At 29.4% G+C, this 18,326-nt stretch overlaps 1 protein-coding gene and 1 long non-coding RNA gene across 3 annotated transcripts in view; one reads left to right on the top strand and one right to left on the bottom strand.

Annotated features, from left to right (window-relative positions):
• Nucleotides 1-18,326, bottom strand: part of Mcu (mitochondrial calcium uniporter) — a 52,379-nt gene that overhangs the window by 33,090 nt on the left and 963 nt on the right. The window contains exons 1-2 of one of the 2 annotated variants that reach the window (XM_083080960.1): nucleotides 17,580-17,988; nucleotides 740-923 (exon numbers count right to left, since the gene is read on the bottom strand). In XM_083080960.1, the coding sequence (XP_082937086.1) occupies nucleotides 740-923; nucleotides 17,580-17,684 (289 nt within the window). In that variant the 5' untranslated portion in view covers nucleotides 17,685-17,988. Of the gene's footprint in view, nucleotides 1-739; nucleotides 924-17,579; nucleotides 17,989-18,326 lie in introns of those variants that run through there. The other variant, XM_083080961.1, reaches the window with a different exon arrangement.
• LOC145961106 (uncharacterized) lies at nucleotides 13,054-18,176 on the top strand. The gene is made up of 3 exons (XR_014435559.1): nucleotides 13,054-13,371; nucleotides 15,336-15,653; nucleotides 17,441-18,176. It is a non-coding gene; the product is annotated as an uncharacterized LOC145961106 (long non-coding RNA).

Raw genomic sequence — 18,326 nt, forward strand, 5'->3', positions numbered from 1 at the left:
AGTTTCGTACAGTGTGACGAATACGGAAAAGCAATCTTCTCATAAATAGATGCTCTTTCGTTGAACTTAAAGTAGATCATTATATAAGACTGTTTCAAGTCTTCTGTGTCTCGAAGAACTTAATTTCTATTTGGTAACTTTATATCGCAGATATTTTATTATTTTATAAATGTATTTAACCGATACGTAACTATATCATAATATAATATATGTGCCTCATATATATTTCCTTTAGCCTGTAACGATAACGCCGAATATAGTGTGATTTAATGTTTCAATTACATACATAATATAATAAAAACACTATTTGCATATATTGCATACAAAAATTAATGCATGAAAGGTTTTACTAACATCCAAAATTTCGAAATCTGCATATGTATATTTATAAACGTAAAATCGCATGTTGTGCAAATTAATTTCGGAGCAATTTTACACGTATAAAATATTTAAAAATTACAGTAAATAATAAATTGATTAATTAAATTTTAGTAAATGTAATTTCATTTTTTTTCAAAACTTTTCGAGAAATATATTTTTTAAATCTTTGTCATCATGATAAATTTTAAAGTTTCCATTTTTATGTTGAACATGTTAAAAGTTTGCAATATTGTATAGATGTTACAGATATGGCAATATAAAGGAAAATAATATATTTTATGTTATTATATCCTATTATATATATAAAATATACTGATTATTTATTTTTATTTTAAGACAGGATAATGTAATAACTTACCGGCACTTTCAATATCTATCTTTTCCGTTGACGTAGCTCTCGCAGTTCTCTTCGCTTGTTTTTCCGTGGCTTTAGGCTCTTTTAGTTGCTTCATCAGAAGCGGATTTAACCTCGGCGAGTAGGAACTGGCCGATAGGGAGAGACTCCTTTGAGAAATGTGCCACCATCGTCTGCACCACGTTTCCTGAAACGCGCAATAACAATTTCCGTTGTTGCTTATATAATAATTCCGTGCAAATAAATATGACGAGTGCAGAGAGAAAAGTAAACATATTATTAAAATTCAATAAAATTATATAAGCATACGGATTGAACGTTTTCAATTATTCCGTTTAGCGAAGCCTATAATTATGCAAGTTTACCGTCATTTCATGGTCTCTCAATGGCTCAACTATAGCTCATCGATTATCCGATAAACCATAATAATAAGTTATAGATAAATATAAATATAAAAATATATACATTAACAAGGTCGGTTTGCTTTAATCTGATTAAAATGTTCAATGAATAACGTTTATTGACTCTCGGAAGAGCTGTTAACCATATTCAGTAATAAAAGAAATATACATGCATTTAAAATATATTAAAGGAAGAAGTTTATTTTTTTAACATATCGCAACAATCAATAATACGAGATAATCGTCATCGAATATGTATAAGATAAATCATATTATATATGTATATAATAAAAATCTTAATTTTTCGCTATTTTTTTGGAAAAATTTTCTGAAAAAATATTTTTTGTTTAGCTTATGATGTATTATTTTAGTTTTTACATATAAATTTCGAAAACATATCAACTGAGATACTTCCGTTCAGAAAGTACGCATAATATTCACTTCAGAACACGGAAATGCAATATTGGGTGATGGAAATCTTGTGCAAAATATGCAAAGAGGTTTTGTAAAAGTATAATCATGATACCGTAGAAAAATATCGTAAATTCTCAACATTTCATAACGACAGCAACTTTGCGTTTAATGTAAATACTTTTTTACCATAAAAATTGAATTTTAAACTTGATTGTATAAACTGCATGTGTTGCACATAAATATTTCCGTTACTGGATTTAACGAAATCGGATAGAACAAAGTGGATTCAAACTCTCAGGGGAATGTATTCTATTTCGATAGCACTGCATCGGTTCTTCAAGAGAGAAGGGGATCGTTATTTTTAGCTAAACGCAGATATGCGAAAAAAGTTAATTCCACGAGAAAGCGAGAAATATATAAATAATACATAAGAATTTATTCCAAGGCGTAAATCAAAGCGCATTTCTATCTTAAACTTTATCGCGAAGTAGAAAATTGCCTTCAAAGTTTATTATCAATTCCGAGAATAACAAGGAAAGATTAAAGATACCAAATAATATATTTCATCAAATACATGTATAACAAGGACATCAAATAATTAAAAAAACATTAATTTGCTTTATTTTCTTTTGATTTCTGTGAATTTTCTCAACGATAAGATCGATACCTTATAAAACTAATATATATATATAGCTCGATAGCAATTTCTTCCAATACGTTTTATTTTGCTGACTTCGTTAGATAACTTTTCTTTCGAGCGAATCGTGAGCGAATTGCAATGCACTGTAATTCTACGTGCATTGAATTAAAGGCGTTGATGCAGGTGAATTTTTGAGAAAATGACTACGAAGATTTAAAAAAATAAAAGCGAGAGAATTCTAAAAAATATATCCATCTATAATCCATCTCTTTAACTTCGAAAGCGTTCAATTCCCAAGATTCTATTTCGTCAGGTGTTTTCTCCGATGCCCTAGTTTCTTTATTTCTATGTCTCCTCTTACTTCTGATGCGTTTACTTCGACGGTCTCTACGAACTGTCGCCATCGATTCCACTGCGGCATTCACTGGAATATTTGCATCGTGCAGCACAAGTGCGTCTGACACGTGGGTCTATATTGACGATATCTATCACTGTGCAGCGTCCATCGTACATCTCAATCGTCATTACTTATGCATTATGAATCACGTAAATTTTTAAAGAGATCGCCTTTAAGTGGAATACGTGTGTAATGTCTATAATACGAATTGAAAATTCGATCGATACCTCCGTTATGTGTTGCATTATTAAAGAAAATCACAACAGGCGACACGCTATCATTGATTGTTTAACGTGTGTCAAAGTATCTTGTCTTCCAGCAAAATATTTTTGTTAATTATGTATTGATGTTTTATAAATTTGTAAAAAAACAGAATTATCATAATTGACGATAAATAAAAAACTTATGTTAAAATTAAGAACAAAAGATTTGTCCCTCTGTTTATTTTGGAATTTGCAATCGCTGAAGGTATTATATTTCTTGATTTAGACATTTGATTCGTTTTCATCTAAAACATGAACAGAGTGTGAATTTCTTAAGAAACAATCTACTTTTTATTAATTCTAAAAGTTTGTACAATGATATTTAATTTCTAAAAATTAAGAGTTGATTATGTCTATAATTCATAAAATAAGTTCCGTGACTCTCTATAATACTCTTAATTTAAGTAGTGTTTCTAATTATAGTGTACGACTAGTTATATGAGCATTCAACATGCACGTACAACATGATCAAAAGAAATTGTCTCTAATTTGGTCGTCAGCCAGAGCTAAAATATCTGGGAGATTTCTATGAAAACACAATTTTTGGTTGCTAAAATTTGTCATTAATTATTTAAAAGAATATGTATAGCCTTTATTCAAAAATATATTGTTTTAAAAAAATGTAGTAAAATTATAATTGTAATTATTACATATTTTTATGTTAGATATACATGTATAGTGTGTGATAAAAAGAGAAAGAAAGATTTGTACAATGCAATTTTTTAAATACATGCAGTGAAAACATCGATGAGTTCAAAAATTATTTTCGCACAAATTTTTAGATAAATTATCATTGTAAATATTAATATATATGGATTATTTTATATTTTCTGGGTCGAGCAATATTTTACATCACATTTAATGAAACATGCATATCATGTTCAATAAACTCCAGTTTAATACTCGGTCACCTGATGTTAACTTCTTAATTGGCTACCTGCAAAGGCTGAATCTGATATGTGCAGTTACGAACTTCCCTCGTGTTAGAACATTCAATTTTCAGATATTAGATATGCGTCTGAAAACCATGTCAGTCGGGACACACTCAATATATCACTATGATTCATACATATTCACAATTGCAACTTTTCTTGTTTCATGCATTATTAATAATCGGATGTATTTATTCATATAAGGATCTTAATATAAATTTGTATGAAGCTCTTGAACTTTCATAAAAAACATAGTTTCCATATCAAGTACCCATATCGAGTAATAAAGTTATATTGTGATAGTAAAGCTGTAACAGAATGTTACATTATATTTCGCAATTTTTAATTAACATTGAGACTATTTAATTTTATCTTTTATTTCATTTTTCGATTCTCATGTTATATAGTTATATCTAGATAATTGTAACTTTATAATTTTAAATCATGTCATGATTTTTCACTGAGCTATATAGGATATGTAACGTATATTTTTCAATTAACAATCTTTAGCGGCAAATAATTTGCGATTTATTATAAAAAAATGCTACATATTTTTAAAGGTACTGCGTTTTTCTTTATTCATACATAACGTGAGAAGTGAACTGCAGAAGAAATAACGAGAGATGTGATATTAAAATAAAAAAATCTAGGGCAAAGCTTTTCTTTGCATTACGGCGAATATAATAATAACAATAATCGGTTATCTAAAAATCAATTATGAAGAGAAATTATTGTGAAAGAAGTTGTGCACATTTCTCCTTTCTTTTTCGAGATACGATAAATTTCTTTCCGATAATAAAGAGGATAAAGTCCATTATAGTATTAGCTTTGATTTATTGGACAATTGCAACAATGTTAAATAAAATATTAAATATTGTATATATATGAATATTATATTTATATAATAATGTAACTTTAATACGCTTTAGTAATTAACGTGGAGATAATCTTTGTGTACGAGCGAAGGTAAGCATTATTTCGTCATACCCGTTTACAGAATCGATAAGCCCTTTTGGTCAACATCGCTCCAACCACCATTACACGGGCTGAAAACATTTTCCGCGCCCTATGTTGAGTGGACCTGGACGCTGGATAGGATCGATGGAATGGTGTGGTAGTCAAGTGCACGTTTCAAACCGGGAGAACTCTTCGTATTAATCCAACTTGTAGCGTTTCCGTTTGTTGATGCTTGCGAAAGTACACACTAGCGCGCATACATGCATCTCTACATATCGTGTCGATTAGCTTTCACCCTTCAGTTCGTGCTGCAAAGCATATTCGTATTGATAGAACGAAAATGCACATTGATTACATTCGCAGAGAACCTTTTTTCAAATTTCGCAAACAAACCGAATATTGCGCGGCATCAAAAATGCACATATCGATATTGTAAAATTTATATGTGCAGTTTTCGACGCGTTTAAAACAATTTATTCCAAACGATTAAATGAACTTTAAGCGCTTCTCTAAATTTAGGAAATGTTCTCCAATAATAAGGGGCATGAAGGGGATCTAGTGATGAAGCAATGCTTTCATCGTATTGCCTTGAAGCCTTAGAGGGATATCGACAAAGCATGTTGTTGAGTTAAAATTGACATCGTTAAACTACCCTAGTTGTTAAAAGTTTTATCGATTGGTATTAAATTTTATTAGATAAAATGACGCATCATATAATAATGTATATCATATAATAATGTTATATCATACACATACACACATACATACACAAATGCCAAGTTAAAAATTAAATTAAATTAAAAATTAATTTTCTGTTATCACCTTTATATCACTGATAGAATTATATATTCTTTTTTTATAATAGGGATTTTCAGACAATTTTATAATGTAATATATGACCATATTTCGTGAAAGGAATCATGAGATTGTGTAGCTTTTTTTCGATTAACAATAACCGATATTTGTAAATGTCCCAAATACATGTTGTTGCACGTGTATGATTTAGATGTATGCCAATATAACATTATCGAATTTAAAATCAATAGATAAAAATGTCGCTGGAAATTTGAAACGATTAAATAACATTTGTTATTTTCGCATAAAAATATCGTCTCGCTTTTTTTATCCGATTTGCTTATCGCATCCTTGAATGAATCTCATAGTGTGCATCGAATCACGGCAACGAAATGCACAAATTACACATTTGCCATTTTTTAAGAAATACTTGAAAGTTACGATATAATCTAATCTGCAAAAGAATTGCACGATATTAAAAAAATGCACGAGACCGCACAAACATGGTTTTTATTTATAAAATATAACAAAGTCTTTATATAAAATACACAATAGAATAATAAGATTGTTCAGATTGGAACATCCTTTATCATATCATATATATGATATATATATATATATATATGCTTTAGTTTACAAATAATTATAATTTGTAATGTTACCGAAATATAAATTGCAATTGATTGAAAAATTAACAAAACAAAAATATATAAAATCATACAAAGGATATTACAATGAAGTATCCATGAAACGTCCATAATCGAAAAAGGATTGTTTTCATCGTGAGAGAATATAATATATACGCGATACACGAGATTTGAATTTATGACTCTCCAATGTTTGCAGCAAGCATACACGATGAATAATGTGCAATAGTTCACGCAGATGTGTCTTTTAGCAGTGACAATTCATCTCTCCATATCAATTCATTTCTCTCTGCTTTTTCTCTTTCATGAATATTTTTTTATATAATTGTCAATACCATCTGACATTGACATTGCTTTCACAAACTGTAGAATTAAAAATATTAGTCAACGAAATAAAAAAAAAAACAATATTGCAAAAATTATTAATGCGTATATGGATCATATGTATGTGTGTCCAACATATGAATTTATATATAATTTATACTAATTCGGCTATATGAATTTGTATGTATCATGATTTAAATAAAAAGAATTTTTATAACTTGCAGCAGAATCAAAAACGCTTATTCGATTTAAATATTTTATTAATGTAATATAAGGTAACATATTCAAACATCTATCAAAATGAAAATATCCAAATATTTATATCTTTCATACTCAATTGCTTGTTGTAATTATATTAAGTTAATAATTTTATTAAGGATAAAGATAATAATTACAATCTCTTTCATAAATTTGAAATATATTGAATCACTCGATATAGCGTAATAATTTATTTGTCTGAAAACCAAATACAAATCTCCAGGAAAATTAGAAACTTCCTTGGAAACTTCGTTAAGAAAGTAGATCGCAAGGTATCTTGAATTTCGCACAATTCGATTATCACTCTCATTCGTACTTTTCTTACTTTGGTCAGAATATTGTTCGGAATAACATTCTATGAGTGGAAAAGCTCTTGTCAATGTATATTCGATATACCAATGAGACATACGTCAATGAGAATCAATAGAAACGCGAATTTACAATATTTGTCAGTAATTGTACTCGCGGCCAGCTGCAAATTGGGTCATCACAAAATGCCGGTACTGTTGGATCTCAACGAATAATAGCTTCCAATATTACAGAGTTATCAGTTTTATTCTATTCACAGTTCTCATTTGTCTTTCATATATTATTAATTAAGTAAGTAAATCAAGCTATTTGTTATCCTTTTAATGCGACACATCGAGCGAGATATTTTTTGTGCATTCGATATAATTATTTAATAATATAAATGTATGAAGAGAAGGAATATTGCGATAGCGTACATGTGTCTTGTACTTGTTAACTAGATTTACTATAATTACTATAATACTATAATTTATACTACTAAACTAGATTTAAAATATGCAATATATAATTTCTAAATTATTTCTCGATTTATTGCGCAAAGATATCAATTTAAGTGAATTTTAGCATATTAATAAAACTTTGTATCTATGAAAATATGCAAAAAATGACGATTATCGTTGAAACAAAAATCGTAAACTCAGTAAATTGATTAGATGTATGAATATTTATAAAAATATATTAAAAATATATTCTAATTACACATTTTTGGGCATTATTAGATTTCAGATTGCATTACAATAAGCATTTTTCTCTGTATACAAGCTTATTTATGTGTAGTAATTGATTGGAATGAGTAATATTTATACAATCACATTTTATTATTATTATTATATATTATTATCATATAATTTCTGAAACATTTCATCGTTAATTCGATATGATATAATTCATTTAAAACACATCGTTATATCGAATTATAATTTTCACATTAATTAAATATTTATTATTATATATCTCAAATTATACATTTTTTTTTATAACAGAAATAATTCAATTTATGTAATTATACAGTATATATGTATGTATCGAATGGTAGACAACAATGTAATATTGATTCTGTATTGTCTTACTGTTACTACTGCTAAGTTCATGGTCACCACTAAACCAAATTTATAGAAGAAGGGATATTGGTTGACTACTTTCTATAATGGGCTATAATAGATACTAGCTTTTATGATCTACACTTAATACAGATATATGTTTACGAAAATGATGTATTTCCTCCAGTACAAAATACACTCGATATTATTTTTATAGATGTTATTCAAGATTAAAAAAGAAATTTTCTGTACTTGTACAAAGTTAATGTAGTACGTGTCCAATTATTGATTTGAAACTGTCTAAAACACTCTGTGGTTATATCATAGGTTAACGGCCAATAAATTAACACTCGTGAAATTCGCTTTGTTTATTATGAAAAATGAATGCATTATGTCATGATTATTATGTAGTAAATAATAGCAGCGACATAATTTCCTTTATTTGATTACGATCAGAATGTGCGAAGAATATTTTCATTAAAAAAAGCCAGTTGTAAATGCAAAACTTGCACATTTGCTTAATTTTCTTTTTATTTTTTATTATCTTGTCCAATTATACAATACTTCTTATAAGACATTTTTAGAAGTGTTTTACGAGATTTTATACAAAAAAATTATGTAAGCAATTATATTAGAATTATGCAAGCAATTTAATTTACATAACTGCTTTAAAAATGTTATTTATAGTGATAAAACTAGCTTTGTACAACAAAATTCTTGCGATTGTTTTAACCATTACTAAAATTGTCAAACGAAAATTTATATTTTGGATATAATTGTTTTCTCACAGTCAAATATTAGTTTAATTGTTATTCATCTATTATAACATATCGCATATTTAATAATAAATAAAGCCGACGCGTTATAGACAGATCTTATGTCTTGTATTACATGATATATGATCTTTGACTACACAGATTTACAATTTCAATTACCCAGCGGCGAATAAATCTCATAGCACCGAGCTTTAATCTCGGAAATTACTGCGGTTGCTTTGTTCTTGTCTATAGCGTCTCAGAATTCGCAGCAAGATATTTACACAATATCACTGCAAACGAGCGTTTTATGTACATTGAAATCAATGATGTAACGTCGATGTTGAAGATAAATCTTGATAAAACATTTATACGCTCGAACGCATACTAATAAACGCGATTACACACTTTGCATTACTCATTACAATTTACGATGTACAAGGAAAATATCGAGGATCCACTTAAGAGCGCGAGAACAACAACAATTATCTCTACCGGTAGAACTAATCGAGGCGGAGGGAAAGCGCAGTAGAACAGATCGATGCCCATGGCGCCTGCCGCAGCCTCCGCAGTCTGGAACCCCTTGGATAGCAACCACGTCAACTTGTAAATTCGTGAGGTTATCAACTTTCACACTATGGTTGAGTTTAGTTACTTCTCATGGAGCGTGCATCTCATGTTTCCATTAATTATCCAACAACTATTAGCTTGCATGTCGATAAGCAGTATTGTTGAATTCAACAGAGAAATATATCTTCTCACAATGGCTGCACCCAGCAATTTTATTTCAATATGGAGGTCTATTAAGGCTGATTAGGTGCTCAGTATAGTTTATGTGACTGCTTTTCATAATCAATAAATTTGCTACACTAAATTTCGATGCCACAGAGTGGCCTAAATATATTAGTGTTCGAAATCGACGAAGCTTTATTGAGATTTACGATATCATGCTTGGGTTATTGAGTAATTTAACTTCACTGAATTAATTTTACAAAGTGTAAAAATAATCAGAGAAGATTAATGGTCTCGCAATAGCATAGTCTTACAAAACATTATTCGAGTAACTTTAATTATCGCTTAAGAGAATGGATCTAACCATAACTAAGCAAATAAGAAATTGCCAACAAACTACAAGATTGGCATTTAAATTTAAATTTTACAAATGATTGTTTTAGCCGGATGCTTCATAAATACTCGTTCAAACATTGGAAACGGCTTACTCGAAGCTTTATTTTCGCGATGCAGTTGTCAGAGCGCGTCTCTTTCTCTCACGATGTAACATTCAATATTTATTGACAGTAAAGTGAGGCTTTTCTAACCCTGTTTGAGAATAAGCTAATTCTACGCTTTGATGTGTTCATAGATTTAGCAACCAACATTGTTTATTAAAACTAATAGATACGTGAAAAACGAGGCAAATATCTAGTTAGATGTCTTGATTAAAAATAATTATTTCATTTTATTTATACCGAAATGAAAGACGACACGTTAAATCTATTAAATATGCTATCTGTTAAATATCTTCTAAGTATGCTAAATCTAATTTGATGCAATGCATTTGTACTTATCGCAATTATCAGATTAGATATTATTATTTATTAGTTTTGACTTTCAACGAATGCGTTTCAAAAGTAATTTAAATCGTCTGCATCGAGAAAAATAATTAATATGTGACACAGTAATATTCACTAACAAGCTTTACGAATTAAATAAGACATTAGTCGCGCTAATGTCAGATTACAAAGCTGACTAAATAATAAGATATTTAGGCAATTTGGGTTAGTAAATCACGTGTACAACGAAAGATGACAAATTAGATATATTCTACTTTATTCTAAGCCACTTTAAGTTAGCTCGAATTAGATTAGTTTTATAATCATGTTTTTGTAATAATGTTTTTGTAATAATGTTTTGGTCAGGTCTAAAAATCAATTCTAAAAAAACGTTTAGATAAAAAAGAAAAAATTAGAAAAAAATTAGAAATATTATATATATACATTTTTTTGTGGCTAAATTATTAATTTTTATTTGATACATAATACAACATAACTTTTAGTGGCTTTTGTCCTTTATAATATAAAAGCAATCATATTAAAAGTATTGCAAGATACGCAAACCTATTTGGCAAAGCATCTGAATAAAGTTTGCCAACTTGCAGGACTGCAGTGCTATAAAATATGAGATGCGTTTTCTTTATTGAAACTACTTGCAGATATATCAAAATAAAATTTCTACAGTATCTCTGATACAATTTCTTAGAACACATGATTTATTTAATGTAGTTAAACTGATAATAGAATATTTAGAGCAATCGCGTATTTATAAAAAAAGCTATAGATGAGATTCTTAGAGTTTATGAAAAGTATGAAATATGTTGAGAGACATGGAATGAAAGATATGGAATGTGCAGAATGTACTTATATAAATCGTCAACACGTAAACTTTGCGAAACAACAAAGTACGGTCTATTATGTGTATGCACCAACATGAAACTTTAACAAAAATTGTATGGAGAAATGTGACATGCAATATCGGAAAATAAACTTTTCACTTCAACAGAAATATTAGTCTTTATTTATTTTTATTGAAATAAAAAGTGTATTCCACAGTCATAATAATAAAGTGTCCGTTAAAAATTGTTTCCGAAGATAAAGATACTTTATTACAAAAAAATTTGATTAATTATTAATATTTTTGCTCCAATATTATATATATTCTAATATATTATATTTAGTGCAATATTATAACATGTATTATACATACATATTTACAGCATATTCTTGATATTTTAATGCCAAGTTAAACTTGTTCATTTTTATTTTAAAATAAATATATAATCTTTTACTGCAATATATACGAATTTGATAATTTTTTCTATAACTTTCATAATATACGATCTTTATAAAGATTATTATTCCAAGTAAGAAACGCATAATTTTATTGAAATAATATCTCATCTGTGTGTGTATGTGTGTAATAAATATTATGTAATACATAAAAAAACCAATTAAACTGATTATGAGTCTCTGACAGAAAAGAAGTCTCTTTCTCTCTTTTCTATATTTTAACGATTTTTGGAAAAAGATCTGAAACCTTTTTCGAATTTTTTTATGCCCTAATTTAACTTTTAAATATACAAGAAACTCAATTGGATCTTAGAGACTTAAAAATGTTCTGGTAAAAACCGCAAGTTTGTAATTTCTAACTAATTGCACAAGTATTTTGGCTAAATCATTTAAGTTAATGAGAGACTCGCCATAACTTTCTATAATTTAAATGCAAAAAGTTCATAAATCCTATCGTTAAAAATAAAAATATCGTTCCGCATTTTTTGAAGAAGCAATTAATCTTTGCGCGCAACCTGGAAATTTTTGATTAATGATTTAATCCGGAAGAAAAAAGCGGGACAAATTTTCGCAGTAACTGGCGCTAGTTTCGATATTGTTGAAAAACGAGGACAATTTTTCAGGTTCGGAACATTACCGAGAACAAATTCGAGTTTACTATAGATTCCAAATCGATAACTCGTGTCATCGACCAAGATTCAACGACTCGTGAATTGTTTTTTGTATACTGTAAAAATTGTACGCGATATTTGTTTGAATTTTAGTAGGATTATTCTTGTCCTAAAAGATCAACATGGAAGCCGTACTATATTTATTCAATTTTTTTTGTATTGTACAACTTTTTTTGATATTATATAATGCAAGTTTATTCAATGATAGCATTGAATAAACTTGATATTAATAGATATGATTATCTAACTGTATTCCAACAATTATAAATGTAATATTATTAAAATATTTTAATTTTTATTTACAAATTAATTTGCTAACTGAAAATTTATAGAATAACTCTCTCTTTACTTAATAATACCATGCACTAATATGTTAAAGCCGATATCATTATTGGCTATTCATTGTTTAATAAACTAATTCAATGAACTAATTACACTTCATTAACTGTTCAATTAATATATTATAAATATATATGTAAAACTATCATGTAATTGCCGCATAAACTCGTAATAAATGTGTATCTTGTCAACATATTTTTATATATTTCGTATTTTAGATGCTCTAAGAATCTATAAATTTACATTTAAAATGCAGTCCATTTGTGAAAAATCAAACTATCTCGATAATGGATCGATAATCCTCGTCTATACATTTGCTGGCATCAACGGCATCACATATGATGCTCGTCACGTCAACGTCTTTGAACATGTCTGTCACTTGGATGAGTCAACAATTTCTCGATCGTCTGACAACAGTTGTTCTCCATGAACGAGAACGTCATCAACGAGAACGGATTGACAGAAGATCCAGTGGCGAAAATTGCCTCGCGCTACTTTTTGCGACTGTCATATCGAATATTGCGCAGCATTGTGAGTGAAGTGCTACGATTCATCTGGTTTGATAGCAATTTGATCGAAACGTATCGCAATACAAATTCGGGACGGATGAAATTTTTTCCCAAATCAAAAAATAAATTGATTGTAAGGTAATCAGGTCATGCGCTATCAATTAAATTTCATCTATTTCATTTCATTTCTGATTTCATTTATTTCTCTTTGCGTGAAATAACCCAAGAGAGAATGCATTCTCTCCAAAGAATAGTCACGCGCAATTGTTGTGAAATGTCAGGTAGCGTGTAGTGAGGTTACGAGAAAAAAAAATTCGCGGTGTTTCAATGAAATACCGACCAGATGAGTAAAAATATAATCAAGCTTTTATTATGACGACGCTTTTATTATAACGGCTGCAAGATGAATCATCAAATTATATATATACATATATGTACGATAAAACATTCATATTCATTTTTCGCAAACTTGCATTCTATTCAGCTGATTTTATACATTCTACGGTGCAAGAACTTGATAATGATGTGCTGACATAACGATGTTGCGTGCTTTCTTCGAACTTGTAATACAGATTTATGATATCATTTAATATCTTTAGTAAAGAACAAGAGATAAGAACAGAAGTATAGAATCCCTTCTTGTCGTTAATCATTATAATTTTTTTACTAAATTATATAAAGCATGAACAAGACAAATGAATTTATACATGTATATTTATCAATTTTACTTCGACTTATATATACCAAATAAATATTGTATGATTCTTTCTTGGATTATTTCACAGTACAAAGAGAGATAAATAAAATATTAAATATCCTTATTTATATTTTTAAAATCTATAATAATTAATAATTCCCTAAATTTAAAACAATTGTTTAATATTAAATTCGAGCTCTACAAGACTGAATTTGTTGAATTGAAAAACCGTTTTCAATTCGATCACATATCAATCTTATAAAAATCAATTGCATTTATGGCACGATGATTTGGAGAATATTCGAATAAAAATCATACGTAAGATTTTAAGTCTGCTCAAATGTTAAAAATTAATTTCCTGAAAATCTCATAGCTATTCTAAGATATCGCTTTTACAAGGTCGCCTATCGACGAAGAGAACGAATAGAAATATTTTCGCGATCGAAGTAGTAACGTTAAAGAATGCGACGTATTTTCGGTGTAATACTGAATATTTATGAATGTGCCGCAAAGAGAGAGATATTGAGATACCAGATTTATCTCTCTTGACATTTAACTGAGAAATGTGACACACAGACATAGCACGTTACCGATGCATATAAGTGACTGTGAAGTACCTTTATGTTTCGCGATCTTGGGATATATTTTCGAGAGTTATAGAACTTCATTCGCAGGATTCTGGATCTTGGCCAGATTACAGTTAGAAATTCAAATTGACTAATATGTGGAAAGCAAAAAATTTTTGGCTTGTATTAAAATATCAAATATTTTTTTTGAAACTCTATATTTTAGTCCACATTTTTTAATTATTATTTTTAATTTATTTTATTGCATTATTTGAAAACCATTAAAAAATGGGAAACAATTCATGCTTCTCATATGCAATGTATGTTACATACATTCAATTTCTCGCCATTACATTTTTCTGCATAAATTTAATTTTCAATTTAATTCATTCTTTATTTCAATTCATTTATTTTAAAATCTATATAAATTTTATGTAATTAATTTATATTATTATTGTAATTCTATTTCTATATATTCAATTAGTTGTTTAAGAAACAATTCTATTTTAGAGAATAGATATTGCTCGCAAATTGTACACGCTTATTACATACTTGTGAATTATATAATAAAGAGGGTTTAGATTTCTCACCAGCGGCATGTGTTTATTATCATAATTAAATAGCAATATCCTCAGAAATACGACATACGATTGTCCTATATTCTGCCCATTATTCTATTTTCTTACCCATTTAGTCGTGACAATTTTCTCGTTATGCATTTTAATATACGCGCATGTGCATCGAGGCGAACAGTGAAATGTCGCTATTAGCTAGATGAAGTATCATTATATGGATAGTGCTAAAGTGCTACACACTGTATTTGATTCATATATGTATAGATGTGGACCTAGTTTATGCCTGGAAAATATTTCTCTACCCGATGACAGTGCGGGAAATGGACTCGGGAACTCGGATAATAGTAATTCACTTTTGTATCAAAAATGCAATGTGCAACGTGCTTGGAAAATTTATCGGAAACCGACAAAATTATAACATTGTAACGAGCATATCAGGACCAAAGCAGTTTTGCTTGTCACCACACACATTCCATTAATTGGATAGCTTCACTAAAAACTCATTATTCGGGAAACGTTAAAAATTGGAATTCTGTCATTCAGTTCCGAAAGTAATTGCTGAAAAGAGATCATGAGTTTACAGTTGGGTAAAAAAATTAACATTTAATATATTCACACAAAAATAACATTTAATATATTATACTATATTTGATATTATTTTAATTAATTTTGTAATATATATTAAAGAGAGAGAAAAATTATATTTTATATATATCTCAGAAAAATTGCATTTATTATAAGTATTTAAGTAAACCATATTCATTTTATAAATGTATGTTTTATAATTGTATTATATGATTATAACAAATATCACATGAATATAATATTGAGATAATACGTGTATATACTAACAAGACCAAAATATATATTCATATTAGAAAAATATGTAAAATATGATGAAAAATGGAAAAATTGCAGTATTTTATCTTCCGCATTATTTCATATTCGCAATTACTAGATGCTGGTTAATGCCGATATACTGCAGATGTAATCTGCGCAAGGCGAGAACGCATGAACACATACGCGAGATGCGTGTGTGTGTGTATGTGTTTGCTTTTATATTTTATCTCATAACCACATATATGTTCCTTATGATAAAAGAATGATAACGTTATATTATAAAGTTTTACATGCGATATTTCATTCAGATATTTCTTATAATTTGAGAGCTCGAAAAATAATAATCAATTGAGAATGATTTACATTTCTTTATATTGTTAATGCATATAAAAATGATTTGAATATGATTTGAATGATTTCAATATTTACAGGCATAATATTTTACGGACGGTATATTTTTACAAGAAAACGACTTCTTTTAAATTTTTATTCCATCTTCTTTTTGGTAAAAAGTATCTTTTCATATTTCTCTGTCTGTAATTAGTATGCGTGTATTTGCAACGAAGAGTATAAGAGATATCTTTTAAATTGGATGTTGAATAACAATGTTCTTGGAAAAGCTCTTTTAGAAAAATATAAAAGTTTTTTTAGAAAAATATAAAAGTCTTTTAGAAAAATATAAAAGTTTCTCAAATATTTTCTCTACTATAAACTTGATGATAAAGTAAAAAAAAACAAAGTCAATTTTTCTTAGTATACATTATAAGTGTTTCATATTAATTGTACAGAAAGAACGTATAATACATATATATATTTATTTATACATTATGTTATCACTTCGTATCGTTATCGTAGATATCTCTCAAGTATCTCTGATTATAAAACTATTTGAAATCATTATGTACATAATTACAATAAATATTAGATACGATAAGATATGGATTAATGAATGATTAATAATTATTAATTAAGACCCAAATCATTTCTATATGTTATATTAAATATTATTATATAATTTAATTATCTAATTTGATTTTTAAAATAGTCCTCTCTCTCTCTAATCTTTTCTACGAACAAATAGGTTTCGAAAGAGTATAAAGGAAATAAGATTTTTTTTTAAAGCATTTGTGGACCACTCTTTGTTCTCGACTCGTGATCTTATCTCTCTACAAATATCGGTTCTAGCATTGTAAGAATTTGTAGACCTCCTCGAGAGAAATACGGTGTCGTTAAAGGTATTGCGTGTTCGGAAGATGCGTGTGCGATAAAAAGCCCGTAAATAGGTGCACGCGTAAACAGGAAGAGGGGCTCGTATCGAAGAGCGATACGCTCGTTTGAATGAGAGTGGGAGAAGCAGGATATACCGAGGCACCGAGGACACACACATTGTATACATTATAACAGCTAGGAGCGGGACACTTGAGCCCCGATACACGTAATATCAATCCGGCGTAATTGTATAAATATATACAAACGAAATAAACGACAACGACCTCAAGATAATACTTGCACGCTTCTATCCAAACCAGGAATATTCATCGTTTATATCCGGAATGTTCCGAACGAAAAAAATGTCAACGAAATCGCCGAAGCGCTATCATCGCAACGTGGACGAAAGAAGGCGTCGCACCTTGCGACCTTTCGGTAGCCTAATGTCAACAGACTCACCTTTCGGTACCTTCTCGTCGCGGCCAGGCAGGATGTGGCGGTCAACACGCGACTCATTTCGCACCATCTCACGACGAATATCGCCCGGCAAGATACCGCTGCCATTCCGTCGTCGGCGTCGAAAAACTTGGGCACTTTGACGTATCGCTCACACCACCGTTCGCTTCTCTCTTCCTCTCTCTCACGAGTCACGGAAAACACCACCTACCTGTCTGCCACCGCGGATAATCGGGCAGACCAGCGCGAACTGCGGCCGGCTTCGAGCAACTGCTACCCGCGGCTAACGGGCGACATCGCGCGCTCCAGCCCGAGCGGAACCCCGACCTTGCAGCGGCCAGCTGACGTGACATGCGCGCTGCATCACTCTCGACGCGCATTGGATCGAGGTCGCTGTTCGCGGCATATTTGGAAAATTTCAAACGCAACTGGAGATCATCTTCTCCCAGCGCAACATCCGCGGATATCTTATCATCGATATATCTCGAGATTAATACTTTCATGCGTAAAACGATTCCTCCGATTAATATCTTGACTCGCGTAATACAGTATAGTGTATATATGTACATATAACAGTAGTATTATATAAAAAGTATGAAAATTAAAGACTCTTATGTAACGTTGTTTCATAAAGGATAATTAAATGTTAATGAGATGGGTAATTATTTTTTCTTTCCTTCTTTACTTTAATATTTTGTATATTTTAAGGAATATAAATTTGTGTGATTTTTATGCTTGAGAAAAATTGTT

This window comes from Camponotus vicinus, unplaced genomic scaffold, assembly GCF_025532165.1.
Source record: "Camponotus vicinus isolate PSW18456_S1 unplaced genomic scaffold, iyCamVici1.0 SCAF_10, whole genome shotgun sequence".
Lineage (NCBI taxonomy): Eukaryota > Metazoa > Arthropoda > Insecta > Hymenoptera > Formicidae > Camponotus > Camponotus vicinus.